The 13644-nt window shown below is 49.4% G+C and overlaps 2 protein-coding genes across 13 annotated transcripts in view; both read left to right on the top strand.

Moving 5' to 3' along the window:
* Positions 1-13644, top strand: part of KIF23 (kinesin family member 23) — a 912882-nt gene that overhangs the window by 765952 nt on the left and 133286 nt on the right. The window lies entirely within an intron of this gene.
* Positions 1-13644, top strand: part of SPG11 (SPG11 vesicle trafficking associated, spatacsin) — a 147984-nt gene that overhangs the window by 96909 nt on the left and 37431 nt on the right. Inside the window, exons 25-29 of the mRNA XM_040342210.1 lie at positions 1418-1559; positions 1641-1877; positions 4733-4930; positions 6792-6899; positions 11462-11627. Coding sequence (XP_040198144.1) covers positions 1418-1559; positions 1641-1877; positions 4733-4930; positions 6792-6899; positions 11462-11627 — 851 coding nt within the window. The remainder of the gene's footprint in view (positions 1-1417; positions 1560-1640; positions 1878-4732; positions 4931-6791; positions 6900-11461; positions 11628-13644) is intronic.

Consider the following 13644-nt stretch of genomic DNA (forward strand, 5'->3'; position numbering starts at 1 on the left):
TGTTGTCTACTCTCAGAGAACTTCTCAGAAGTGACACATGCTAATAAGAGGAACGAAGCACCAGAGAGAAACCACACTTAGAGCTTTGGAGAGAGAGAAGTTAACACTAAAGATATACAGTCACCGGAAACTTTATGAGGTCCCCCTCATGTTTCTGTACTTGCCAAATATCCTGCAGAAACCTCCCTCCACCGAGTCTGGCTGCAGCCATTTTAACTGTGGGCAGCTGAAGCTGCTGCCTGTTCACTTCCTGGATTTACACAGAGGCACACCTCCAGCTCTGCAGCTCTCATTGGCCCTCTTATGACTCACCTCCCCTCCCTTCCTAAGAGTGAGGGAGAGATCTGTGCATGATGTCATAATCCTGGGCTAATGACCAGACAAGAAACAGGAAGTGGGCTGTATAAGGAAACAGGAAGTGGGCTGTATAAGGAAACAGGAAGTGGGCTGTATAAGGAAACAGGAAGTGGGCTGTATAAGGGATTTACTGGCAGAAAAAAAAAGTTTTACTATCCAAAGTTAAAACAACAACAACAACAACGGCAGAAGATTTAATAGAGGGGAAAATGAAAAAATTACTGAAGTTCCACTTTAAAGGGGTTGTAAAGGTACAATTTTTTTTCCCCTAAAATAGCGTCTTTTCCTTCCTTCACACAGTAATGTAAGGCTTTCTTCCTGGTGTGGAGTGTCGTGCTCGCTCCCTACGTTGCAGATAGAGAAAGGAGCTGTGTGTTAGTGGGCGTCCTGACTCTCCTGTAGACTAGACCAAGGGAGGGGGCGAGCACGACACTCCACACCAGGGAGAAAGCCTTGCATTACTGTGTGGAGTTACAGACAGAAGAACAGGAAGTGAGGATTTCTCAGAAGAAATAAGGACATTTAGAGTCGGTTCACACAGCAGCAGCACGACTTCGGGGGCGACTCTGCAAGTCGTCCTGAGGACGCCTTCAGAGGCGATTTGCAAAACGACTTCTGTATAGAAGTCAATGCAGGTCGCCCCGAGTCGCCCCCGAAGTCGTACAGGAACCTTTTTCTAAGTCGGAGCGACTTGCGTCGCTCCTATTAGAACGGTTCCATTGCATTCAATGGGACGCGACTCGTCAGGCGGCTGAGCCGCCTGTCGTGTCGCCCCAGTGTGAACCGGGTCTGAAAAGCAAAATGAAAGGATGAGGTAAGTGAAGGAGGACTGCACTAACTTAAAGGAAGCTATTTAGAAAAAAAAAAATTGTACCTTTACGTTTACAACCCCTTTAAGTGTATAAGGCAGAGGTAGCATAGTGTGACCGGATCATGCACACTCCTGTAGAAATATTCCGTGACCCGGAACTCTAAGTAAGGGGCGTGTCTCCATCCAGACTATGATGGATTAGTTTGCGTGTAATCAGATCATGATATCATTTTACGTTTCTCTTCCCAGCACTCACTGCAATGGATTATGGGTCACGGCTGTGCAGTTTTGTCACCTGCACTCCATTCCTTCCACTTCCTTACATCTGAGATACTTTGCGCAGAATCAAGACTGGCTGCAGCTCCTTGTCCACGCCAACAGCCAGGAGGAGGTAAGTGCACCCTACAGCCACCTACCTTCTCACTCTGTCACCTCTGCTACTTTTTCCTGACATTGACTTCTTTCCTTTCAGGTTTTTAATGTTCTGAATGATCTGAACCCCGTCTTGGCCGGCCACATTGCCTTGGCCCTGAAAGGCAAAGGGTCCGCTGAATGCCCCATACGGGAAGCCGACATGGAGACGAACCCCAATACCGTCCACCATGTTTTGGAGAAATGCCTTAACACGTCTGAACCTTCCAAGATGCTTCTGAAAGAGTGCATGAGGCACGGGATACCTCTGTTTAGTGTGTTGTCTACTTGTACCGAGGTAAGTGGATGAAAGATTGGAAGAGATATTCTAAGGACTTGTTTAACCACTTCCCGACGGCCGTACGACTATTGACGGCCGCGGGGTGGTTCTAATTCTCTGAGGCGCCGTCAATAGACGTCCGCCCCTTTGCTCGTTCCCCGCGCGCGCTCCCGAGCGCGCAGCGGGGAACTGCTGTGCTGGCCGTGTCCCTCGGACACAGCCAGTCACAGATCGCCGTGAACGGCCAATCGGAGCGGCCGTTTTCTAGGCGATCTGTGCGGCCAATGAGAGATGATCTCATATGTTTACATATGAGATCATCTCTCATTACCGGCTCTCGCAGACAGCGGTGCTGTCAGGGAGAGAGGAGACCGATCTGTGTCTCTTGTACATAGAGACACAGATCGGTCACCCCCCCAGTCACCCCCCCTCCCCCACAGTTAGAACACTAATTAGGGTACACATTTAACCCCTTCCTCACCCCCTAGTGTTAACCCCTTCCCTGCCAGTCACATTTATACAGTAATTAGTGCATATTTATAGCACTGATTGCAGTATAAATGTGAATGGCGCCAAAAATGTGTCAAAAGTGTCCGATGTGTCTGCCATAACGTCGCAGTCGCAATAAAAATCACAGATCGCCGCCATTACTAGTAAAAAAAAATAATAAAAAAATAATAATTCTGTCCCTTATTTTGTAGGCGCTATAACTTTTGCGCAAACCAGTCGCTTATTGCGATTTTTTTTTTTTTTTTTTACTAAAAATATGTAGAATACGTATCGGCCTAGACTGAGGATAAAAAATGTTTTTTTTTTTTTTAAATTGAGCCATTTATTACAGCAACAAGTAAACAATTTTTTTTTTTTTTTTCAAAATTGTCGCTCTATTTTTGTTTATATTATTTATAAAAAATAAAAACCGCAGAGGTGATCAAATACCACCAAAAGAAAGCTCTTTTTGTGGGGAAAAAAGGACGTCAATTTTGTTTGGGAGCCACGTCGCACGACCGTGCGACAGTGACGCAGTGCCGAATCACAAAAAGTCCTCTGGGCAGGAAAGGGGTTTAAGTGCCCAGTAAGGAAGTGGTTAAAGCATATTTAACCCCTTCAATATCGGGCACTCCCCCCCCCTTCCTGCCCAGGACAATTTTCAGCTTTCAGCGCTGTCACTTTTTAAATGACAATTGCGCGGTCGTGCTACACTGTACCCAAACTCCTTTTTTTATCATTTTGTTCCCACAAATAGAGTTTTCCTTTGGTGGTGTTTCCTCCTTCACTGATAAGCTGCACTGCTGGTCACTGATAAGGCGGCACCGATGATATGGCACTGATGAGGTGGCACTTGTGGGCACTGACAATGGGCACTGATAGGCGGCACCAGGGCTGGACTGGGACAGAAATTTGGCCCTGGAATTCATCCAGACTGGCCCACCTTGACAGGTCTCTCCCATGGCGGCCGGACAACGCCCGCAACCCCCCCCCCCCCCCGGCCACCCAAGCCCCCTCTCCCCCTTCACTAGCCACTAGCCATTCTACTTTATTAGAGTAGAATGGCTGGTACTGGTACTCTTATAGGCAGTACCAGTGGGGAAGCTAGACATTATCTCACCCGGGGCAAAGAATCAGTTCGGTGCGCCCCCCCATGGGACAAGATTAGGCAGAAGGGAGATACTCCCAGGCCATAGCTCCTCTGGTCCTTTGTTCCCCCCAGGTGAGCGCTGCGGGTTAGGGAGAGACAGAGGAGCGGAGGGGGGCTGCGGTCCGCTGTCACTGAAGCCGGCCCACTGAGCCATCGGCCCACCGGGAAACTCCCTGTAGTCCCAATGGCCAGTCCATCCCTGGGCGGCACTGATATGCAGCACTGATGGACATTGATAGGAGGCACTGGTGGGCACTGATAGGCGACACTGATATGCAGCACTGATGGACATTGATAGGAGGCACTGATGGGCACTCATAGGTGGCACTGGTGGGCACTGATGGGTGACACCGATATGGAGCACTGATGGACATTTATAGGTGGCACTGGTGGGCACTGTTAGGCGACACTGATGGGTAACACTGATATGCAGCACTGATGGGCACTCATAGGTGGCACTGATGGGCACTGAAAGACTGCACTGATGGGTACTTATGGGTGGCACTGATAGGCAACACTGCTGGGCACTGATAGGTGGTACTAATAGGCATAACTGATGGCACTGGCAAGCATTGTGAATAGGCACTGGTAGCTGCCTGGGCACTGATTGGCATATCCCTGGTGGTCTAGGGCGGCATACCCTATGGTCCAGTGTGGTGGCCATCCCTGGTGGTCCTGGCGGCATCCTGGTGGTCCTGGGTGGGCATCTGAGGGGGGGCTGCGCTGATAAACAATCAGCACAGACCCCCCCTCTCAGGAGAGCCGTAGATCGTCTCTCCTCTACTCACGTCTGAGGAACTTATGGGTGGCACTTATAGGCAACACTGCTGGGCACTGATAGGCGGCACTAATAGGCATAACTGATGGCACTGGCAAGCATTGCGGACAGGCACTGGTAGCTGCCTGGGCACTGATTGGCATATCCCTGGTGGTCTAGGATGGCATACCCCATGGTCCAGTGTGGTGGCCATCCCTGGTGGTCCTGGGTGGGTATCCGAGGGAAGGCTGCGCTGATAAACCCCCCCTGTCAGGAGAGCCGTAGATCGTCTCTCCTCTACTCACATCTGTCAGACGCGAGTGAGGAAAAGCCGATCAACGGCTCTTCCTGTTTACATCGTGATCAGCCCTAATTGGACACGGCTGATCATGTGGTAAAGAACCTCCTTCGGAGGCAAAAATATATAGACTTTAGTATCAGTTTAACTTTTTTCTTTGATGTCTTTTTTCCAATCAGAACGCAGATCTTCTCTCCTGTATGTGCGCTTTTATTGTGACGTCGGTGAACGATGCCACACATTTGGAAATTACGCAGACGTTATCGACTCCCGAAGATCACAAGTGGAAACTGGAAGATCTCGCGCAGATCTGGAATATCGTGCTGGGAAGGAAGGACAGTAGAACATTACACAAAGCCTTCAGCATCTTCATGGAGGTAATCAAAATGACATCTGGGGGCAATAGTGCCCCATTATTGGTGTCGGTGGGAGGAATAGAGAGAGTACAATAATATGTTGTTACTGTCAGATACCTGCAAAGACTGGGGCAGGAAGGCAGAGCAGGGACTGCAGAATAGGACACAGCTAGAGGTCTCTCTCTCTCTCCTCTCAGCCCCCCTCCCTCTCTCTCAGCCCCCCTCTTTTTCAGTCCCCCTCTCTGTGTCCCCCTCTCTCTGTCCCCCTCCCTCTCTGTCCCCCCCCCTTTATCTCAGTCCCCTTCCCTCTCTTACACCCCTTTCTTTCTGTCCCCCCTCCCTCTCTCTCAGCCCCCCCACCTCTCTGTTTCCCCTCTCTCTCACACCACTGTCTCAGCCCCCTCCCTCTCTCAGCCCCCCCTACCTCTCTGTTCCCCTTCTATCTCAGCATCTCACACCCCTCTCTCTCGGTCCCCCCTCTCTCTCGGGCCCTCCCTCTCTCTCAGCCCCTCCCTCTCTCAGCCCCTCCCTCTCTCTTAGCCCCTCCCTCTCTCTTAGCCCCTCCCTCTCTCTGCCCCCCTCTCTCTCTGCCCCCCTCTCTCAGCCCCCCTCTCTTAGCTCCATCCCCCTCTCGTGGCCCCCTCTCTCTCTATCCTCCTCTCTCGCAGCCCCCTCTCTCCCCTCTCTCTCTCTCTGTTCTTTCTCTCGCTCTCTCAGCCCCCTCCCTCTCTCTTAGCCTTCCTCTCTCTCTCTGCCCCCCCTCTCTCTTTTTCTGCCCCCCCTTACACCCCCCTTTTACCCCCCACACACAAACCCTTTCTTTTGCTCAGCCCCCCTCTCCCAAGAATTACACAAAACCAACTTATTTATTTCAGTTTGGGCACTCGGGCTCAAAAAGGTTTGCCATAACCGCCCTGTACACGGCTATCTACACTCCTACACACGGCTATCTACACTCCTACACACGGCTATATACACTCCTATACACGGCTATATACACTCCTATATACAGCCCTATACACGGCTATATACACTCCTATACACGGCCATATACACGGCTATATACACTCCGATACATGGCTATATACACACGGCTATCTACACTCCTATACACGGCTATATACATGGCCATATACACGGCTATATACACTCCTATACACGGCTATATACACTCCTATACACGGCCATATACACTCCTATACACGGCCATATACACTCCTATACACGGCTATATACACTCCTATACACGGCTATATACACTCCTATACACGGCTATATACACTCCTATACACGGCTATATACACTCCTATACACGGCTATATACACTCCTATATACACTCCTATACACGGCTATATACACTCCCATACATGGCCATATACACTCCTATACACGGCTATATACACTCCTATACACGGCTATATACACTCCTATACACGGCTATATACACTCCTATACACGGCTATATACACTCCTATATACACTCCTATACACGGCTATATACACTCCCATACATGGCCATATACACTCCTATACACGGCTATATACACTCCTATACACGGCTATATACACTCCTATACACGGCTATATACACTCCTATACACGGCTATATACACTCCTTTATACACTCCTATATACGGCTATATACACTCCGATACGCGGCCATATACACGGCTATATACACGGCTATATACACTCCTTTACACGGCTATATACACTCCTTTACACGGCTATATACACTCCGATACACGGCCATATACACGGCTATATACACGGCCATATACACGGCTATATACACTCCTATACACGGCTATATACACTCCTATACACGGCTATATACACTCCTATACACGGCTAAAGGGTTCCCGTCCAATGTGTTTGCAGGACTGCCCTCTGCTGCTTTTGCTGGACGTGTTTGAACTTTGCGCGGAATACAAGGATTATTCAGAAGCCAAGAAAAAAATACTGGAATACCACGAAAAACTGGAAGAGGTAAACCAACTGTGAAATATCATTGTGGTGATTGAGTTATGTTGATTTTATGGGGGGGGGGGGGGGAGCTGTTAATGTAGTTTTCTATGTGGGACTTTCATCACTAAAAAGTTCCCGAATGTTTCAAAAGCTGCAAACTTTGCAAATCGGGTATAACTTTATGAGCAGCGGCAGTGTAGGCGGCAGTGTAGGCGGCAGTGTAGGCGGCAGTATGGGCGACAGTATGGGCGGCAGTATAGGTGACAGTATGGGCGGCAGTATAGGCGACAGTATGGGCGACAGTATGGGCGACAGTATAGGCGGCAGTATGGGCGACAGTATAGGTGACAGTATGGGCAACAGTATGGGCGACGGTATAGGTGGCAGTATAGGCGGCAGTATGGGCGACCGTATGCGCGGCAGTATAGGCGACCGTATGGGCGGCAGTATAGGCGACCGTATGGGCAGCAGTATGGGCGACCGTATGGGCGGCAGTATAGGCGGCAGTATAGGCGGCAGTATGGGCGGCAGTATAGGCGGCCGTATGGGCGGCCGTATGGGCAACCGTATGGGCGGCAGTATAGGCGGCCGTATGGGCGGCAGTATGGGCGACAGTATAGGCGGCAGTATGGGCGACAGTATGGGCGGCAGTATAGGCGACAGTATAAGTGAATAACATTGATTATCTCATTTACAATGGGCATCTAAAACTGGATGGGATATATGAGACAACAAGTAAACATGTTGTCCCTGAAGTCGATGTGTTGAAAGCAGAAAAAATGGTCATCGGACTTTTTTGCATATGAGCAGGGAGGAGGAGAGTGTTTGAATCCAGCGGCGGCCGCGGCGGCGGCTTCCTCCTCTGTCTCCCGGCCTCCGCGTCCCCCTTCATCTTCTCCTCCCGGCCATTCAGGGCTTTGGACTCCCGGCTAGACACGTGTGGTTCGTTTCGTTCCGAATGAAAGTTCGGACAAATTTTCGTTATTCGTTATTCCAAAATAACAAACAAAATATTTGAATTTGAATAGTTTTCGAATACTTTATGAATTGTTTTCGAATTCGAAAAAAAATTCAATTCCAAAATTGCCCCGAGCCCCCCTTTTCTTAAGCCAATTAGAGTCTCAGGCTCTAATAATGTGCTTAAAAAAACAAAACATTGAAATCCATGCGTCCAGCGTCCTGCATGTAGATTAGGGGGCCGGAAGCATAGATGGGGTGGTGGCACCCATACTCCCCTTATGGGTGGGCTGTCACTGCATATAAGACTGCGTATCTGCAGAACGATCAGGGTGCCCATGCTGACCCGTGTCCACAACCAAAAGCTCCTACAATGGGCACGTGAGCATCAGAACTGGAGCACAGAGCAATGGAAGAAGGTGGTCTGGTCTGATGAATCACATTTTCTTTTACATCATGTGGATTGCTCAGGCGTGTTGGGGATCCTAGTCCCAACCCATCTGCCCGATCCCGCCAAGAAGCCGACACTACACCCTGCTAATCACAGTCAGTGAGACATTTCCTGATCTGTGCAGCTGCGGACCAAGAAATGTCTCACTGCCTGTGATTAGGGATGTGCAGTGTCGGATTCCTGGCGGGATCGGGCAGGTGGGTTGGGACTATAATCTCAAACATGCCTGAGCCCATCTCTAGTGTTTAGTGAGAATACGCTCTCTTCTCCTGCCCACACCTCCCCTCTGGTCTCCTCCCTGCCCCTCCCCTCTCTTCTCCCTGCCCCTCCCCTCTCTTCGCCCCTCCCCTCTCCTCTCTTCCCTGCCCCTCTCCTCTCTTCCCTGCCCCTCTTCTCTACTCTCTGCCCCTCTTCTCTTTTCCCTGCCCCTTTTCTCTACTCCCTGCCCCTCTGCTCTATTCCCTGCCCCTCTTCTCTCTTCCCTGCCCCTATCCTCTCTTCCCTGCCTCTTTCTCTCCCCTGCCCCTCTCCTCTCTCCCCTGCCCCTCTCCTCTCTTCCCTGCCCCTCTCCTCTCTTCCCTGACCCTCTTCTCTCTTCCCTGCCCCTCTCCTCTCTTCCCTGCCCCTCTCCTCTCTTCCCTGCCCCTCTTCTCTACTCTCTGCCCCTCTTCTCTCTTCCCTGCCCCTTTTCTCTACTCCCTGCCCCTCTGCTCTCTTCCCTGCCCCTCTGCTCTCTTCCCTGCCCCTCTTCTCTCTTCCCTGCCCCTCTCCTCTCTTCCCTGCCTCTTTCTCCCCCCTGCCCCTCTCCTCTCTTCCCTGCCCCTCTCCTCTCTTCCCTGCCCATCTTCTCTCTTCCCTGCCCCTCTCCTCTCTTCCCTGCCCCTCTCCTCTCTTCCCTGCCCCTCTCCTCTCTTCCCTGCCCCTCTCCTCTCTTCCCTGCCCCTTTTCTCTCTTCCCTGCCCCTCTCATCCTCTTCCCTGCCCCTCTCCTCTCTTTCCAGTCATGCTTTTTTTTTTCTATTGCAAGGAAGGGATTTTTACATTCCTTGTATTAGGAATAAAAGTGACCTAATTTTTTTTAAAAGGACAGTGTCAAAATAAAAAGTAAAATACATAAGATTTTTTTTTTAACCACTTCAATACCCGGCATTTTCACCCCCTTCCTGCCCAGGTAAATGTTCTGCTTTCAGCGCAGTCACGCTTTTAACTGACAATTGCGCGGTCGTGCGACGTGGCTCCCAAACAAAACTTCCGTCCTTTCTTTCCCCACAAATAGAGATTTCTTTTGGTGGTATTTGATCACCTCTGCGGTTTTTATTTTTTGCGCTATAAACAAAAATAGAGCGACAATTTTGGAAAATAAACACAGTGGCCCGGATTCTCGTAGCACTTACGCCGACGTATCTACAGATACGCCGCGTAAGTGTAAATGTGCGCCGTCGTATCTATGCGCCGTGCCCATAGAACTAGATACGCCTGAAAATAGGCTTCCTCCTACCGATGTAACTTTCCTACGCCGGCGTATCTTGGGCGCATATTTACGCTGGCCGCCTCATTGCAAATATGCAAATGAGTGAGATACGCCGATTCACAAACGTACTTGCGCCCGGCGCATTCATATATGCGGTTTACGTAAGCCGTACGTCCGGCGTAAAGTTAAGCCTCATAAAGCAGGTGTAAGTCATGTTAAGGTATGGACCGTCGTATTTTACGTCGTTTACGTAGTAGTACGTGAATAGGGATGGGCGTAGGTTACGTTCACGTCTTAGGCAGTGATTCGACGTATCTTAGGGAGTATTTCCGACGTGATTCTGAGCATGCGCACTGGGATGCTTCCACGGGACGGCGCATGCGCCGTTCGTTCAGCCCATCATTTGCATGGGGTCACGCTTCATTTAAATGGATCACGCCCACTTCCACCTACTTAGAATTAGGCTGGCTTACGCCGAAGAATTTACGCTACGCTGGCGCAACATTGGGAGCAAGTGCTTTGTGAATACTCTGCTTGCCTCTCTGTGTTACGTCGGCGTAAATATGATGCGCAACGCCGGCAGAAATATGCGCCGATGTATCTGAATCCGACCCAATATTTTTTACTTTTTGCTATAATAAATATCCCAATAAAAAAAAAAATATATATGTTTTTCCTCAGTTTAGACCGATACGTATTCTTCTACATATTTTTGGTAAAAAAAAATCGCAATAAGCGTATATTGATTGGTTTGCGCAAAATTTATAGTGTTTACAAAATAGGGGATAGTTTTATTGCATTTTTATTAATTATTTTTTTTTTACTACTAATGGCGGCGATCAGCTATTTTTTTCATGACTGCGACATTATGGAGGACACTTCGGACAATTTTGAAACATTTTTGGAACCATTGTCATTTTCACAGCAAAAAGTGCATTGTTTACTGTGAAAATGACAATTGCAGTTTGGGAGTTAACCACAAGGGGGCGCTGAAGGGGTTAAGTGTGACCTCATTTGTGTTTCTAACTGTAGGGGGGTGTGGCTGTAGGTGTGACGTTATCGATTGTGATCCCCTATATAAGGGAACACACGATCGATGACGGCGCCACAGTGAAGAACGGGGAAGCTGTGTTTACACACAGCTCTCCCCGTTCTTCAGCTCCGGGGACCGATCGCGGGACTCCAGCGACGATCGGGTCCGCGGGTGCCGCGGTCACGGAGCTTCGGACCGGGTCGCGGGCACCTAAAGAGGACGTACAGGTAAGTGCTTGTGCCCAGCCGTGCCGTTCTGCCGACGTATATGTGCAGGAGGCGGTCCTTAAGTGGTTAAGCTAGTGCATTGTTGGTTCTCTTACCTTTACCTTAGATTTCCCTTCTAAATGTTTTTTTTCTTTGTCTGAATTTCTCACTTCCTGTTTCTCCTCAGTAAGCTTGCCCCATCATCCATAGGGGTTAGTCAGCCAGAACAGCTTACCGAGGAGGAACAGGAAGTGAGAAATTCAGACAAAGAAAAAAAACATTTAGAAGGGAAATTGAAGGAATAGGTAGGTGAACCAACAATACACGAGCTTAAAGGAACTTATTTATAAAATAAAAAACGAACCTTTACAACCCCTTTAAGATCCCAAGCTACCGGAAGCAGACTCTATACCAGCTGGGTGACCGTTGGCTCGGTATCCTTCAGTGACCTCCAATTCTCTTGCAGCTCCGGTCCATTGATGACAGTTCTGCACTTCCAATCCCGGTTGTATGGCTTCAGACCCAAGCATCTCACCTTCTGCGGGTTCTCCTCCTGCAGAGCCCAACTTCCTACGAGGTGCTGAGATTTTTGCAGCTTCTGAGCGACACCGACTGTCAGCCTTTATGTGGAGGTAACCAAATGCATTTACAAATGGGAATTTAAATTGTATGTAAATAGAAATGCTATATATTTATAAAACATAGATACCGTATATACTCGAGTATAAGCCGACCCGAATATAAGCCGAGGCACCTAATTTTACCACAAAATAATGGGAAAACGTATTGACTCGAGTATAAGCCTAGGGTGTCCATCTGCATGCCTCACTGTGCCCATGCCTCACTGTGCCCATGTCTCACTGTGCCCATGTCTCACTGTGCCCATGTCTCACTGTGCCCATACCTCACTGCCCATGCCTCGACTGACGTTTAACACGGGAGTCTATGGAAGGGTTGTCCGGCTTTGAAAAATCGGTGCTCCCCAGCCCTAGGTCCCCCAGACAACAAACTTTGCACACTTGTAGAGGAGAAATAGGGCTACATGTGTGCCAAGTTCCAGGTCCAGGGGACCTACGACCGGCCGGTACCGGAGAAATGACCGTTTAACATGGGAGTCTATAGAAGGGGTGCCCGGCTTTGAAAAATTGGTGCTCCCTGGCCGTAGGTTCCCCTGACAACAAACTTGTAGAGGAAGAGTGGGGCTACGTGTGTGCCAAGTTTGGGGTCAATGGGACCTACGGCCGGCCAGTACCGGGTCCCCAAAGTCCGGGAGATCAGGCGCAGAAAGATGACTCAAGTATAAGCCGAGGGGGGCATTTTCAGCACAAAAATTTGCTTAAAAACTTGGCTTTTACTCGAGTATATACGGTATATGTATTTATGTATCTGCATTTTACACTGGACTACACTGGGGGGGGGGGGGTGGGGGGTAGCAGAATTCTGACCAATGGAGTGCAGACAGGCATCTGACCACACTGGGATGGATGTTCCCTCTGTCATGGAAATTTGCGCGTAAACCATATCTCCTGTGCTAATAAGCACACATTCAGTCTTTTGGTATAATGCATCCCCAAGTAAACAGACATCACCACAGCTTACGTTCTCAGCATCATGCTCTTCTGGGCCTCTCCCCAGCACCACACTTGGTTTTTATTCAAACACAACAAAAGCAATGACAAACAGGAAGTGATGACTCCAACAGCCAATCGCTTCCTCCATGGGAAATGACATCACGGGCAATGACCTCCACACAGGAAATGACCTTGTACAAACAACCAAGAAATAATGGCTAGGGGAGTCTTATGGGCGTGTCTGGACAGGGACAGCATGCATGTTTTTCCTGTCCCCCGTACCTGGAAGCTAGACAAAAGAAGCCGCATGGCTTTCAAACATGGACGCTCTCCCTTACCATAACAATTTAAAAGCTCCTGTATTACCGCTGGTATGAATCCTTATTCTACGTTGTTCAGAGAACAACGCATACCCGGATTATACTACTGTTCCTGTGGATGGGAGGTTATCTGCAGGTGTACGCTACGCGTCCTGCCATGTGCTGATCATACACACAACAGAAAGATCCCCCCATAACCGATAATGTCCTTGCAGAGTGAACATATCCCCCCAGCCGATCGCACAGGGGACCTTCGCTGGCTGCAGTGGGGCTGGTCCTTAAATTTTTTTTTGAAAGGGCGCAAACAAACGAAAAAAACACATCAATTGCAGCTTTACTGTGCCCATCAAACGCAACCACTGTGCCATCAAACGCAGCCACTGTGCCATTAATTGTCACCACTGTGCCATTAATTGTCGCCACTGTGCCATTAATTGTCGCCACTGTGCCTTCAAACGCAGCCACTGTGCCATTAATTGTCGCCACTGTGCCATCAATTGTCGCCACTGTGCCATCAATTGTCGCCACTGTGCCATCAATTGTCGCCACTGTGCCATCAATTGTCGCCACTGTGCCATCAATTGTCGCCACTGTGCCTATCAATTGCCGCCAGTTTGCCCCGTAAAATGCCGCCAGTTTGCCCCCTGTAAAATGCTGCCAGTTTTCCCCTGTAAAATGCCACCAGATTTCCCCAAAATACCGCCAGCTTTCCCCCTGCCCAGCACTTACCTTTCTCTGGTCAGTCATCCTCCTTCATG

This window comes from Rana temporaria, chromosome 3 (assembly GCF_905171775.1).
Source record: "Rana temporaria chromosome 3, aRanTem1.1, whole genome shotgun sequence".
NCBI classification, from domain to species: Eukaryota; Metazoa; Chordata; class Amphibia; order Anura; family Ranidae; genus Rana; species Rana temporaria.